The sequence below is a fragment of the Macaca thibetana genome, chromosome 12 (genome assembly GCF_024542745.1).
Source record: "Macaca thibetana thibetana isolate TM-01 chromosome 12, ASM2454274v1, whole genome shotgun sequence".
NCBI classification, from domain to species: domain Eukaryota; kingdom Metazoa; phylum Chordata; class Mammalia; order Primates; family Cercopithecidae; genus Macaca; species Macaca thibetana.
The window spans coordinates 45141956-45157871 of record NC_065589.1 but is presented as its reverse complement, the minus strand read 5'-3'; the positions used below and the strand labels follow the sequence as shown (position 1 = coordinate 45157871).

The 15916-nt window shown below is 42.7% G+C and overlaps 1 protein-coding gene across 5 annotated transcripts in view; it reads right to left on the bottom strand.

The window, feature by feature from the left end:
* BOLL (boule homolog, RNA binding protein) overlaps positions 1-1793 on the bottom strand; it is a 60412-nt gene extending 58619 nt beyond the window's left edge. For 3 of the 5 annotated variants that reach the window (XM_050750743.1, XM_050750738.1, XM_050750739.1), the window contains exon 1: positions 1310-1793. In XM_050750743.1, coding sequence (XP_050606700.1) covers positions 1310-1330 — 21 coding nt within the window. In that variant the 5' untranslated portion in view covers positions 1331-1793. Of the gene's footprint in view, positions 1-187; positions 317-380; positions 636-1309 lie in introns of those variants that run through there. The other 2 variants (XM_050750740.1, XM_050750741.1) reach the window with 2 other exon arrangements.
* Positions 1794-15916: the final 14123 nt, after the last annotated feature.

Here is a 15916-nt window from a genome sequence, read left to right as displayed (position 1 = left end):
ACCTCAGCCTCCCAACGTGTTGGGATTACAGGCGTGAGCCACCGCACCAGGCCTACAAAATATTTTAATGTTAGCAATAGCAAGGCTCAGGTAGAGGCAACATCTAAGTTCATTATTAACAATTAGTGATGCATTGAGTTAAACAACAAAGAAAGCCTCAAATTCTAACTAGCAATAAATTCCGCACGTGTTACGGAAGCACCTAGAAGGGGACTGTTGTCGGGTCTGAAGTCTCCTCCTCTTGCTAAAACTTCCAGCACTAGAGAGTTTATTAACTTCTCCTCCAAAGCAATGTGCCCTCACTGGCTCCTCCCCTTAAGTCAACCTCGAGATCTAGCATCTATTTTGCAAAGGAAGACAGCAGGAACGGGCGGGCTAACCGTCGCAGTCACTGCCTCGGCGCTCCTCCCCCTCCAAGGCCAGCAAGTTGCGGCACTGGGGGAAATGGCCGCGGCGACAACTTCCTCGAGTTCTCTCGGGTCATCGTGAACTTGGGCACCAAAACGAGGATCCACCCCCTCCCCACCAAAGTGCGGGAGGGAAAAGAAGGCTAGCCAGCGAGAAATTTTGCCCCGCAAATCCGCCAGCAGCAGTGGCGGGAACCCTCAACGGCACAGACCCCGCCGCTGGCCTCGTGCGCAGCTGGTCCCCACCCTCGCGCGGCGCTCCCTGATTGGCTGCTGGCGGCGGGACGGGGCGGGGCGGGACGGCACGTTGCCGCTGCGCCTCGGGCCTGTGTGGGCCGTCTTCCCTCACTTCCCCAAGTCCGCCCTGACTGGCTCGGGTGCACAGCCAGTGCTACAGTGTCCGGATCCCACCTGGGCCACAGGCGGGCCCCCGCGAGGTCTCTCAGACCTTCCGGTCCTCGCTGACCAGTCGGGGAGTGGAGGCGTCGACCGCCCTGACAACTCCTCGCTCTGGGCCGATGGGTCGAAGTTCGGCCGGAGGGAGCGTCAAAGACGCTGCCTAGCCCAATTTCGGCGGGAAAGCAGTTTATCTGCTCGGACTCCGCTGGGTGCCCGGCAGCCCGCCGCCTCCCGAAACATCTGCGCCTGAGGTCCCCTGGCCCGTCTACACCCAGTCCAGGCCCCGTGGCGGCGCCTTCCTGACCCCCATGACACAGCCAGACGAGGTCTGCGGGCGGGCGGCTCCTGGCAGCGGTCGATGGGGCACCTGGCCACGTTTCTTCCTAACCAGATAGCGAGCGTTTGGGGTCTTCACCTTGCCCCTCCAGGCCTTCAGGGACCGGCTCCACGCTGCTCCTTCTCCCCGCTACCCCGCGCCCTGGGGCCCTGATCGCCGTACTCACCTGCCCGGACTCGGTTTCCATCTTCCTCTCTGCTCTTCAGAGACGCGGGTAGGGAAGAGAAGCCTAAAGTTTGAAACCACCTTCACGCCAAGGCAGCAGCGCTGCTTGTCCTGCCTGGGACTCTCGCCCCCTGGCGGCGAGGGCGGCGGTGGCAGCTGCAGGGGAGCAGGCTCAGACCCGGGCCCTGAACCTGCCACCTGGCGGGTGGGGAGAAGCAGACGGCGTCGCCTCGGGTGGCAGGCGGCGGTGCGGGCGGGCGCCGCAAGCCGGAGAGGGGCGCGGGCGGGCGAGTTTCGGCTGCGGCTCTGGGACTCCGAGCCGGGGCGTCTCAGGGGCAGAGCGCACGGCACAGCGGGGCAGGCGTGGGGCGTGCGGAGCGAGGGCTCTGTTCTGGGACCCCTCTCGCCTGCTCTCAGACGGCTGGGGAGGAGAGAGCGAGCGGTCGGGCAAAGCTCCATGCACGGCACGCCTTCCCGTCTCCTCCACTTGAGAAGAGTCGGCCTCTGGGACTGGTGGGTTTCGAGAGGTTGAGGTGACCTTAAGCCTTTACTGGGCTGGAAGAAGCCGATTGACGGGCGACTTCCGAAGACTGGTGTAATGCGAAGAAGGTTCTAGAGTCAAACTCTGACTCTCGGGGCCTGACGCGCCAAACTCGGGGGCTCCTGAGAAGCCGCGGACGCCTCTCTGCACCTGTTGCCGCCGTCACTCATCCCGCCAGGCGGGCGGGGCCGCGCGGGTGGCTTCGTCAGGACCTGCCGCTCAGCCTAGTCGGGCTCCGGTGCCCGCCCCGGACCGTGCCCCAAGCGGGTCCCGGCCCCGCTGAGCACCTCCAGCAGTGGCACAGCCTCTGGAATGGTCCCGGACGAAGCCACCCGCGCGGTAGGGGGCGACTTAGCGGCTCCAGCCTCCAACAGCCTTGTGATCGCCTTTGGAAGAAGATTGCATTAAAAAAAAAATTAATGATTAATTAACTAATTATTTTTATTTTTGTTTTTGAGACGGAGTCTCGCACTGTCGCCCAGGCTGGAGTGCAGTGGCGCGATCTCGGCTCACTGCAGCCTCCACCTTCCAGATTGAAGCGGTTCTCCTTGTCTCAGCCTCCCGAGTAGCTGGGATTACAGGTGCCTGCTACCACACCCGGCTAATTTTTGTATTTTTAGTAGAGAAGGGGTTTCACCAGGCTTGAAATCCTGACTTCAAGTGATCTGCCTGTCTTGGCCTCTCAAAGTGTTGGGATTACAGGCGTGAGCCACCCTGCCCGTCCAGTTAACTATTTAGACACGAAGGCTCACTCTGTCGCCCAGGCTGGAGTGCAGTGGCGCGATCTCACGCTCACTGCATTCTCGACCTACTGGGCTCAAGCGATCCTCCCACCTCAGCCTTCTGAGTAGCTGGGACCACAGGCAGGCCCACGCCACCATGCCTAGCTGAAAGAAGACTGCTTTGGAAAGAATACATATTTCTAGTAGGTAGCTAAAATGATTACAACTGGATAAACTTATAGTAATGATGATTATTATAGCTGCCATTTATCAAGTACTTTGTTTCAGGCACAATGCTTTATGATCAGTATCATTTAATCTTTTCATTCTCACAGCAACCTTTCAAATAGATGCTCCAATTATCGTCATAGCACGTGATGAAGCAGAGATTTGGAGGATAAGTAATTTGGTCAAGATCTAAAGCTGTAGGAGGTTTAACCCTGGGTCTACCCCCAACCCACAGTTCTTGATCTTAACCATTTTGCCATATATTTTTAAAGAATCAGCAGTAACAACTATTAAAAGTTACACCAGTAATAACTACTGTACACACTACTATAAAAGTTTGACTTTGGGTTACTTTGCCTTCAAGATATAGAATTAAAAAAAGAGTAACTATATTAATTTTTGATTTGTTCAAAGATTAGCTCTTCATATTATTTACCCAAAATAAAATGGGAAACAATTTTTGTTTATCTTACGCGAAGAATCCCTAAAGTCATTATACATTTCTGCACGCAATTTAAGCTCATTTTGTCAGGTTTAAGTCTCTGTGGAAATAGAGAATACAAACCTATTTAGATGAAAACTCATATTCTAAAGCATAATAATTTTACTGTTCAATACCAGTAGAACTAATCTTCTTTGGGCATTATTTTTTTCCTAGGACTGTTGATGGATTTGGGTAGATGTTACTATCCTGTCTTGCCCAAATCTTTTTTGACTGAAAACACTTATTTTCAAGAATTGCATTCTCTTAAAAAAATGTATTCAGCGCAGTAGGTGTTTAATCTGAAAAAAATTTACATAATTTACGGAACACTAACTGTATTTCAAGGCTGGTGTTGGGTACTAGAGGTACTTTATTTTCAGTATGGCAATTCTCTGTTCTGCCTCTTACTATTAATTCTTACACCAAAAGGAATGTTCAACTTTAAAACTTGGATAAACCCCTTAAAATTATGCAATGCACCCCAATTTAGTAGACACTTATAGAGTTCCTATTCTATGCAGTACGTAATGGAATATAATATAGGAGATATGAAGATGAAGAACAGGGTGTCCAATCTTTTGGCTTCCCTGGGCCACACTGGAAGAAGAAAAATTGTCTTGGGCCACACATAAAATATACAAACACTAACGATAGCTTATGAGCTAAAAAAGTAAATCACAAAGAAACTCATAATGTTTTAAGAAAGTTTACGAATTTGTGTTGGGCCGCATTCAGATGTGGTCCACGGGCCACTAGTTGGACAAGCTTGATAAACAAGATCACACCTCTGTTCTCAAAGTATTTTAAATCTAGAAGGATAGAAAAAACTAATTACTCAAAACAGTGTAACATAAATATGCTTATAGGAACATAAAATACAGGCATAACAGGATAAGTGATATATGAACAATGATCAACCATCTGTGGCAGCGCAGAGGATAGCATCACAGAGCACAGCATCCAGGGCTGCGTAAGGGCGTCCTTAAGGCTAGAATGCTGGTCTGGGCAGAAAACCTGAGGGAAAGATGCTGAGCCTGTATCATGTACGCAATGCTGGGCTAGCCACATTCTTTTTAAGTCTTAGTTCTCTCTTTTTCTTAGTCTCTCTTTTTCTTTCTCTCATTGGAAACCTGAGTCTTGGAGAGGTAAAAGTGACTCTCGTGGTCACATTGCTAGTAAGTGGTGGATGCCATTTTCAAAACTTAGTTCCTTTTTTAAAATAATTATACTTTAAGTTATAGGGTACATATGTACACCGTGCAGGTTTGTTACATATGTATACATGTACCATGTTGGTTTGCTGCACCCATTAACTCATCATTTTCATTAGGTATTTCTCCTAATGCTATCCCTCCCCCTGTCTCCCACCCCATGACAGGCCGTGGTGTGTGATATTCCCCACCCTGTGTCCAAGTGTTCTCATTGTTCAGTTCCCACTTATGAGTGTGAACATGTGGTGTTTGGTTTTCTGTCCTTGTGATAGTTTGCTCAGAATGATGGTTTCCAGCTTCATCCATGTCCCTGCAAAGGACATGAACTCATCCTCTTTTATGGCTGCATAGTATTCCATGGTGTATATGTGTCACATTTTCTTAATCCAGTCTATCATTGATGGACATTCCCAGTCTTTGCTATTGTGAATAGTGCCGCAATAAACATACGTGTGCATGTATCTTTATAGTAGCATGATTTATGTTCAGGCACAGTGCACTTTGTCATGTTACTTATACATGGCAATAAAGAGAATTTTATTCTGGAGACCTTTGTAAATAGGGGCCATTGAAGATGATTGAACCAAGAAGTTGTATATTCAGAGCCAAATTTTAGGAAGATATTTTCATATCAAAGAAGAGTTTTTGAGGGGCACAGACTGGAAACAGAGAATTGAATTTGGAGGAGAAAACATTTCAAGTGAAAATAATGAGGACTCGAACAAAGGTGACAGGAGTGAGAATCAAATACTGGGAAAAGGTTAAAGAGATACCAGTGAGGAACTGAGACTATTGGGCATGGGTGATGATGGAGAGGGATTGGTGAGGCTCATTCAGAAATCTGGTTTCACATATGGGAGATACTGTTTACCAAGATAAACATAAAAGTATAGCACATTACAAATTGCAAACCTAAACATCCCATTTTCTTAAGTTTTCTTCCAGCTTCCCAATGTTTCTCATCTTTTTTCTTCACACGATCTGTTCAGAACATAGTCTTTGTTTCAGGGATTTACCCAAACCTACCCTTCTTGCTTGCCTTCCCTAGTTGGCAGTTCTTCCCTTCTTGCCTCTTGAGTTTTCTAACTTTAGATTCTAGCTCCTAATATCTACTTCTGGCTCTTGTTTTCTTGATAACCCTTTAGATGCATTCTGTAGTTTATAGATGTGGATAACTATCGTGTGCCTCCTGTGGGCAGGCTTTATGCTACGGCATGAGATACAGCAATAAATAAGGCCTAGTTCTTGCTCTGGTAGCAAGACCCTTTGGCAGCCTGTGGTCTAGTGCAAGAAGCAGCTAAGTAAGTAGAAAGTTTATACATTCATTGTGCTAAGCATGGCAGTAGAAGCTAAGTTGCCAGGTACAGAGATAGCCTAGACCAGGGAGTGATTTAACTTGGTAGATAAAACAACATGAAAAGACATGTTTAGAAGATGCCTCTGTTTCCAATTTCGTTCTTTCTTTCTTTCTTTCTTTCTTTCTTTCTCTTTCTTTCTTTCTTTCTTTCTTTCTTTCTTTCTTTCTTTCTTTCTTTCTTTCTTTCTTTCTTTCTTTCTTTCTTTCTTTCTTTCTTTTTTTACCTACATGGATTATTTAATCTGGTCTCAGAGTTTACAAAAGGAATAAAATGGTGTAGAAATGGATGTATTCCTCTCCTTTCTAATTCTGACCATACTCCTATCCCAATCTACTAATTGGGCATAGGATTACAGTGAGTTTTGCAATTCCATAAGATATAATAAGATGAGTGTGCTTATTTTCATGCCAAGCAGTGGCCTTAATTCATTCAACATCACTTTGAGGAGGTCATATTCTTGCTCACCCCAATTGGAGATAGAATATAGACTGAGGCATTCAATATGTTTGGTGGACTGAGAGGGTTATTTACAATTATTTTGGTGCTGTAAATAGTGCTTTGCATGGTCACTGAACTACTAGTAATACCCTAACTCCCACCACCAGCACCAACATTGTCACCACCACCATAATAAGATCAGTTACTGAGTTAATAAGTAGGAGAGCCATGCTTTGAATCCAAGGTGGTCTGACTCCAAAGTGCCTGCCCTTTCTGTTGTGCTCTTGCTACAAAGTGTAATCTTCATAGGCAAATCCTCCTACAGGGAGTAGGACAGTTACATCCTGTTTGGTGGCACCACTGTCAGGTACTCTTAATGAGACAATTCCAAGGCTTTTGTGGTCTCAGTTCAAGCCTAAGCAGCAGAACTCCTGAGTTCAGTCTCTGCTAACCTTTCCCTAATCTCTTATTGCTCCTTGTCCTTATCTTTTTATTATTATTATTATTATTATACTTTAAGTTCTAGGGTACATGTGCACAACATGCAGGTTTGTTACATATGTATACATGTGCCATGTTAGTGTGCTGCACCCATTAACTCGTCATTTACATTAGGTATATCTCCTAATGCTATCCCTGCCCCCTACCCCCTCCCCACAATAGGACCTGGTGTGTGATGTTCCCCTTCCTGTGTCCAAGTGATCTCATTGTTCAATTCCCACCTATGAGTGAGAGCATGCTGTATTTAGTTTTCTGTTCTTGCAATAGTTTGCTGAGAATGATGGTTTTCAGCTGCATCCATGTCCCTACAAAGGACACAAACTCATCCTTTTTTATGGCTGCATAGTATTCCATGCTATATATGTGCAACATTTTCTTAATCCAGTCTGTCACTGAGGGACATTTGGGTTGATTCCAAGTCTTTGCTATTGTGAATAGTGCCACAGTAAACATATGTGTGCATATGTCCTTATAGCAGCATGACTTATAATCCTTTGGGTATATACCCAGTAATGGGATGGCTGGGTCAAATTGTATTTCTAGTTCTAGATCCTTGAGGAGTCGCCACACTGTATTCCACAATGGTTGAACTACTTTACAGTCCCACCAACAGTGTAAAAGTGTTCCTATTTCTCCACATCCTCTCCAGCACCTGTTGTTTTCTGATTTTTTAATGATTGCCAGTCTAACTGGTGTGAGATGGTATCTCATTGTGGTTTTGATTTGCATTTCTCTGATGGCAAGTGATGATGAGCATTTTTTCATGTGTCTGTTGGCTGTATGAATGTCTTCTTTTGAGAAATGTCTGTTCATATACTTTGCCCACTTTTTGATGGGGTTGTTTTTTTCTTGTAAATTTGATTGAGTTCTTTGTAGGTTCTGGATATTAGCCCTTTGTCAGATGAGTAGATTGCAAACATTTTCTCCCATTCTGTCAGTTGCCTGTTCACTCTGATGGTAGTTTCTTTTGCTGTGCAGAAGCTTTTTAGTTCAATTAGATCCCATTTGTCAATTTTGGCTTTTGTTGCCATTGCTTTTGGTGTTTTAGACATGAAGTCCTTGCCCATGCCTATGTCCTGAATGGTACTACCTAGGTATTCTTCTAGGGTTTTTATGGTTTTAGGTCTAACATTTAAGTCTCTAATCCATCTGGAATTAATTTTTGTATAAGGAGTAAGGAAAGGATCCAGTTTCAGCTTTCTACTTATGGCTAGCCAATTTTCCCAGCACCATTTATTAAATAGGGAATCCTTTCCCCGTTTCTTGTTTTTGCCAGGTTTGTCAAAGATCAGATGGCTGTAGATGTGTGGTATTATTTTTGAGGGCTCTGTTCTGTTCCATTGGTCTATATCTCTGTTTTGGTACCAGTACCATGCTGTTTTGGTTACTGTAGCCTTGTAGTATAGTTTGAAGTCAGGTAGCGTGATGCCTTCAGCTTTTTTCTTTTGGCTTAGGATTGTCTTGGCAATGCAGGGTCTTTTTTGGTTCCATATGAACTTTAAAGAAGTTTTTTCCAATTCCGTGAAGAAAGTCATTGGTAGCTTAATGGGGATGGCATTGAATCTATAAATTGCCTTGGGCAGTATGGCCATTTTCACAATATTAATTCTTCCTATCCATGAGCATGGTATGTTCTTCCATTTGTTTGTGTCCTCTTTTATTTCACTGAGCAGTGGTTTGTAGTTCTCCTTGAGGAGGTTCTTTACATCCCTTGTAAGTTGGATTCCTAGGTATTTTATTCTCTTTGAAGTGATTGTGAATGGGAGTTCACTCATGATTTGGTTCTCTGTTTGTCTGTTACTGGTGTATAGGAATGCTTGTGATTTTTGCACATTAATTTTGTATCCTGAGACTTTGCTGAAGTTGCTTATCAGCTTAAGGAGATTTTGGGCTGAGACAATGGGGTTTTCTAAATATACAATCATGTCATCAGCAAACAGGGACAATTTGACTTCTTCTTTTCCTAACTGAATACTCTTTATTTCTTTCTCTTGCCTGATTGTCCTAGCCAGAACTTCCAACACTATGTTGAATAGGAGTGGTGAGAGAGGGCATCCCTGTCTTGTGCCAGTTTTCAAAGGGAATGCTTCCAGTTTTTGCCCACTCAGTGTGATATTGGCTGTGGGTTTGTCATAAATAGCTCTTATTATTTTGAGATACGTTCCATCAATACCAAATTTATTGAGCGTTTTTAGCCTGAAGGACTGTTGAATTTTGTCAAAGATCTGTTCTGCATCTATTGAGATAATCATGTGGCTTTTGTCTTTGGTTCTGTTTATATCCTGGATTATGTTTATTGATTTGCGTATGTTGAACTAGCCTTGCATCCCAGTGTTGAAGCCCACTTGATCATGGTGGATAAGCTTTTTGATGTTCTGCTGGATTTGGTTTGCCAGTATTTTATTGAGGATTTTTGCATTGATGTTCATCAGGGATATTGGTCTAAAATTCTCTTTTTTTGTTGTGTCTCTGCCAGGCTTTGGTATCAGGATGATGTTGGCCTCATAAAATGAGTTAGGGAGGATTTCATCTTTTTTCTATTGATTGGAATATTTTTAGAAGGAATGGTACCAACTCCTCCTTGTACCTCTGGTAGAATTCGGCTGTGAATCCGTCTGGTCCTGGACTTTTTTTGGTTGGTAGGCTATTAATTATTGCCTCAATTTCAGAGCCTGCTATTGGTCTATTCAGGGATTCAACTTCTTCCTGGTTTAGTCTTGGGAGAGTTAAGTGTCCAGGAAATTATCCATTTCTTCTAGGTTTTCTAGTTTATTTGCATAGAGGTGTTTATAGTATTCTCTGATGGTAGTTTGTATTTCTGTGGAGTTGGTGGTGATATCCTCATTATCATTTTTTATTGTATCTCTTTGATTCTTCTCTCTTTTCTTCTTTGTTAGTCTTGCTAGCAGTCTATCAATTTTGTTGATCTTTTCAAAAAACCAACTCCTGGATTCATTGATTTTTTGGAGGGCTTTTTGTGTCTCTATCTCCTTCAGTTCTGCTCTGATCTTAGTTATTTCTTGCCTTCTGCTAGCTTTTGAATGTGTTTGCTCTTGCTTCTCTAGTTCTTTTAATTGTGATGTTAGGGTGTCAATTTTAGATCTTTCCTGCTTTCTCTTGTGGGCATTTAGTGCTATAAATTTCCCTCTACACACTGCTTTAAATGTGTCCCAGAGATTCTGGTATGTTGTATCTTTGTTCTCATAGGTTTCAAAGAACATCTTTATTTCTGCCTTCATTTCGTTATGTACCCAGTAGTCATTCAGGAGCAGGTTGTTCAGTTTCCAGTTTTGATTGAGTTTCTTATTCCTGAGTTCTAGTTTGATTGCACTGTGGTCTGAGAGACAGTTTGTTATAATTTCTGTTCTTTTACATGTGCTGAGGAGTGCTTTACTTCCAACTATGTGGTCAATTTTGGAATAAGTGCGATGTAGTGCTGAGAAGAATGTATATTCTGTTGATTTGGGGTGGAGAGTTCTATAGATGTCTATTAGGTCCGCTTGGTGCAGAGTTTAGTTCAATTCCTGGATATCCTTGTTAACTTTCTGTCTCATTGATCTGTCTAATGTTGACAGTGGGGTGTTAAAGCCTCCCATTATTGTTGTATGGGAGTCTAAGCTTCTTTGTAAGTGTCTAAGGACATGCTGTATGAATCTGGGTATTCCTGTATTGGGTGCATATATATTTAGGATAGCTAGCTCTTCCTGATGAATTGATCACTTTACCATTATGTAATGGCATTTTTTGTCTCTTTTGATCTTTGATGGTTTAAAGTCTGTTTTATCAGAGACTAGGATTGCAACCACTGCTTTTTTTTGTTTTCCATTTGCTTGGTAGATCTTCCTCCATCCCTTAATTTTGAGCCTATGTGTGTCTCTGCATGTGAGATGGGTCTCCTGAATACAGCAAACTGATGGGTCTTGACTCTTTATCCAGTTTGCCAGTCTGTGTCTTTTAATTGGACCATTTAGTCCATTTACATTTAAGGTTAATATTGTTATGTGTGAACTTGATCCTGTCATTATGACAGCTGGTTATTTTGCTCGTTAGTTGATGCAGTTTCTTCCTAGCATCGATGGACTTTACATTTTGGCATGTTTTTGCACAGGCTGGTACCTGTTGTTCCTTTCCATGTTTAGTGCTTCCTTCAGGAGCTCATATTTTTATTTATCTGCATTGATAAGAAGTAAATCAAGCTTTGCTAATGTTTGATATGTAGATTCCACTCTTACCCTTACTTGGTCCATACATGGGTAAAAAAGATACTTTGAGGGAAGATTGAGAGTTCTAGAACATGGAGAATTTGACAGCTCCAACTCATTGCCTGGTCCATGAGCCCAGCTAAATGAATTTTAAATTATGTTGTGTTAGTTTGAATTAAACTAACTCAAGATGGATGCATGGCTTAAATATTCCAGAGAACATAAATCAAACATAATTTTAGTGAACTTTTCAAAAATTGCAGAGCTTGCCCTTCTATTCTTACTGCAAGCACGTTCTCAGCCACATCGCGAAGTAAAAACAATGGTAATATATCTTATAAGAAGTCAGCTCCCCAAAATTGACTTTTTAGTATGTGGATGTACACCTTCTTCTGTCAACAACAGAAGGCCCTAAATAGATATTGTGTCTTAAGATATTAGCTAATGGTGGTATAAAGCCATCACCATTAGCAAAACATTTTAAAGGAATATTTGCTTCATCTTCTTATAACTCTTTGGTGTATGTTTTATAATGTGCATAAATACTAATATAGAGACATAGTAAATGATGGGCATCTTTAAAAACCAACAAGAATTTGCTATTAAAATGTGTGGAAACTCTTACAGAAGAGCATAGTCCTCAGGATCTGCTTTTCTTTTGGTTTTATTTTAGAAGGCAGAGGAAATACCTAAAAAGGCAGACAAACTTAAAAAGATGTAAATATAGTACACTTGGTATAAAGGTGTTAAAGGAGAATAAATGGTGATTTGAGGGTTTTGGAAACACTTTCTGGAAAAGACAATGTCTGAACTGAATTTTGAAGAAGGAGTGATGGTTAGCTCAAGGAAGAGAGGTGGGAAAGGGATTTCATATAACCAAGATGTGAAAAGCATGAAATGCATTTAGTATTCAGTGGATTTCAAGTAGCCTAATAGTCCTAGAGTGTGAAAGAAGAGAAGTAGTGTAGCTAGAGAGGATTCCAGGGATATAGATAGGAGCCATGTCCATGTGTGCCAAAGACCCTGGACTCTATTCAGCTGGCACTGGGAAGCCAATAAAGCTTAATAGTGGGAAGTCAGATTTGTACTTTACATAAATCCCTCTAGCTACAATATGGAGGGAAGATGGATATTAGAACATAACACATGGTCACTGTAATAAACTTAATTGGTATTGGATGGGAATCAGGACAAGACAATCCAAAAGTAGACTGAAGTACATGTAGAAATGTGATATGTGACAAGAAGGATAATTCTATTCAGTGAGGAGGCAATAGGATTATTTAATAGTGCTGGCACAAATAGACATTTATCTGGAGGAAAATAAAAATAGACCCCCATCTTATTTTTAAAAATTTATTTGACACTTATACACACTCATTAACAATTATAAATATAAAAACCAAACTTAGAAATAAATTATAAATAGGCCAAATACATAGTTTCAAAAACCAATAAAAATCTTGCAGAAAAAGGTAGGATTTACATCTACAATTTAGCGGTGGAAAACTGCATCTTAATCAACAATGGAGACTCAAAAATTATAGTTGAACTGATAGACATTTTTGATTCTGTGAAAATTAATATAATGTGTAGGCAAAAGTTTCCATAAAGTCAATAAAGGATTGTTCTAGATAACTATTAATGTACATGACATAATAAGGATAATATTTACAATGTACTGGTTGAGTTCTCTGGGAAGCATATGGAGTTAGGGGTGCAAAAGGTTTATTGGGGAGTAAAATATTTGGGGGAAAAAGGAGGAGCAGGTGGTGCCATCACTCTTGTTACAAGCTGACTCAGCCAGCCAAGTGGGAGTTGTGGAGCAAGGATGTCTGTTGGTGGAGTCCTGTGATGGTGGAAATGGAGAGAGGCATGCCCTCAGCTATCACTGCCTCACTCATTCATTGGCCATGGGCTGCCTGAATAAGAACATTATGATCTTGGTTCAAATTTGAGGTAGACCCTGAATAAGTGAATAGCTGCAGGCTGTCAGTGAACCATACTCCTCGCAGCTGGGGACTGAGTCCTTTATCATAGCAGGGTCTGGGTGTGGCAACTCCATGTTTGCCACAAAACTCTTAGAAAATCCTGAGAAAATGGCATTTGATTCAGTAGAAAATAGGGCAAAGCACATTTGTAGACAATTTACTGAAGATCAAGACCAAATGGCCAAGAAACATTGGAAACAATACTTAGTAATCTGGAAAGTGAAAATTAAAATAACAATAGACTATAACTTTATACCTATAATAGTCACAGAAATTAATGAGAGCTACAATACTTTTTAAGGTGGAATGTGAAGTATTGTAGCTCTTTGGGAAAGCTATCAGGCATTATCTATCAAAGGTAGATATACCCCTTAGACCCTAAAATTTGACTCCTGGGAATCTATTTTATACAAATAAAACCTTTGGTTGATATATATATATATATAAAAATTATTTTTACAGCATTGTTTGCAGTTGTGAAAAACTAGAAATAAATTGAATACCCTAAATAGGGCAAGGGCTGAATGAATTACGATATATTCACACCATGGAATACTATGCAATTATTTAAAAGAATGAATTAGTAGCTATTGCAGAAGAGGTGGTGGGATTTTTTACTAGCTCTTATTGAATGAAAAAAGAAAGATGCAGAGGAGTATTGTATTGGTCTGTTCTCATTGCTGCAAAGATTCTATCTGAGACTGGGTAATTTAAAAGGAAAGGAGGTTTAATCGACTCACAGTTCAGCATGGCTGGGGAGGCCTCAGGAAACTCTCGGTAATGGTGGAAGGGGAAGCAAACATGTCCTTCTTCACAGGGTGGCAGGAAGGAGAATGAATGAATACCCAGTGAAGGGGGAGGCCCCTTTTAAAACCATCAGATCTTGTGAGAACTAAGGATGGGGGAAACCATCCCCATGATTCAAGTATCTTCACCTGGTCCCTTCCACAACACATGTGGATTATGGGAACTCAAGATGAGATTTGCATTGGGATATAGCCAAACCATATCATTCCACTCTTGGCTCCTCCCAAATCTCATGTCCTCACAGTTCAAAACATAATCATGGCCTTCCAACAGTTCCCCAGAGTCTCAACTCATTCCAGCATTAACTCAAAAGTTCAAGTCCAAAATCTCATCTGAGACAAGGCAAGTCTCTTCCATCTGTGAGTCCGTAAAAATCAAAAGCAAGTTAGTTACTTCTTAGATACAATGGGGGTACAGGCATTGGGTAAATACACCTGTTCCAAATGGGAGAAATTGGCCAAAACAAAGGGGCTACAGGCCCCATGCAAGTCCAGAATCCAATAGCACAGTCACTAAACCTTAAAGTTCCAAAATGATCTCCTTTGACTCCATGTCTCACATCCAGGGCACACTGATGCAAGAGGTGGGTTCCCATGGCCTTGGGCAGCTCGGCCTCTGTGACTTTGCAGGGTACAGTACCCCCCTCCTGGCTGCTTTCACAGGCTGGCACTGAGTGTCTGCACCTCTTCCAGGTGCATGGTGCAAGCTGTAGGTGAATCTACCATTCTGGGGTCTGGAGGACGGTGGCCCTCTTCTCACAGCTCCACTAGGCAGTGCCCTTGTGGGGACTCTGTGTGGGGGCTCCAATCCCACATTCCTCTTCTGCACTGCCCTAGCAGAGGTTCTCCACGAGGGCTTTGCCACTGCAGCAAACCTCTGCCTGGACATCCAGGGGTTTCCATACATCCTCTGAAATCTAGGTGGAGGTTTCCAAACCTCAAGTTTTGACTTCTGTGGACCCACAGGGTCAGCACCATGTGGAAGCTGCCAAGACTTGGGGCTTGCACCCTCTGAAACTATGGCCTGAGCTGTACCATGGCCCCTTTTACCCATGGCTAGAGCAGCTGGGATGCAGGGAACCAAGTCCCTAGGCTGCACACAGCAGGGGGTCCCTGGGCCTGGCCCACAAAACCATTTTTTTCCTCCTAGATCTCCAGACCTGCAATGGAAGGGGCTGCTGCAAAATTCTCTGAAATGCCCTGGAGACATTTTCCCCATTGTCTTGGCAATTAGCATTTGGCTCCTCATTACTTATGCAAATTTCTGCAGTGGGCTTGAATTTCTTTCCAGAAAATGGATTTTTCTTTTCTACTGCATTGTCAGGCTGCAAATTTTCCAAACTTTTATGCTCTCCTTCCCTTTTAAATGTAATTTCCAATTTCAGATCTCAATTTCAAAGTTCCACAGATCTCTAGGATGGGGGCAAAATGCCACCAGTCTCTTTGCGTAGCAAGAGTGACATTTACTTCAATTCCCAATAAGTTACTAATCTCCATTTGAGGCCACCTCAGCCTGGACTTTATTGTCCGTATCACTATCAGCATTTTGGTCAAAGCCATTCAAGTCTCTAGGAGGTTCCAAATTTTCCCACATCTTCCTATTTTGTGAGCCCTCCGAATCTCTAAGAAGTTCCAAACTTTCCCACATTTTCCTCTCTTTTTGTTGCATCCTCTAAGCTGTTCTAACCTCTGCCTGTTACCCAGTTTCAAAGTTGTTTCCACATTTTTGGGTATCCTTATAGCAGCACCCCACTCTACCGATACCAATTTACTATATGAGTCTGTTCTCACATTGCTTCAAAGATACTACTGAGACTGGTAATTTATAAAGGAAGAAGGTTTAATTGATCACAGTTCAGAATTGCTGGGAAGGCCTCAGGAAATTCACAATCATGGTGGAAGGGGAGGCAAACATGTTCTTCACAGGGTGGCAGGAATGTGAATGAATGAACACCAAGTGAAGGGGGAAGCCCCTTATAAAACCATCAGATCTTGTGAGAACTAACTCACTGTCATGAGGATAGGATTGGGGAAACTGCCCCACGTGATTCAATGATCTCCACCTGGTTCCTCCCACAACAAGTGGGGATTATGGGAACTACAATTGAAGATGAGATTTGGGTGGG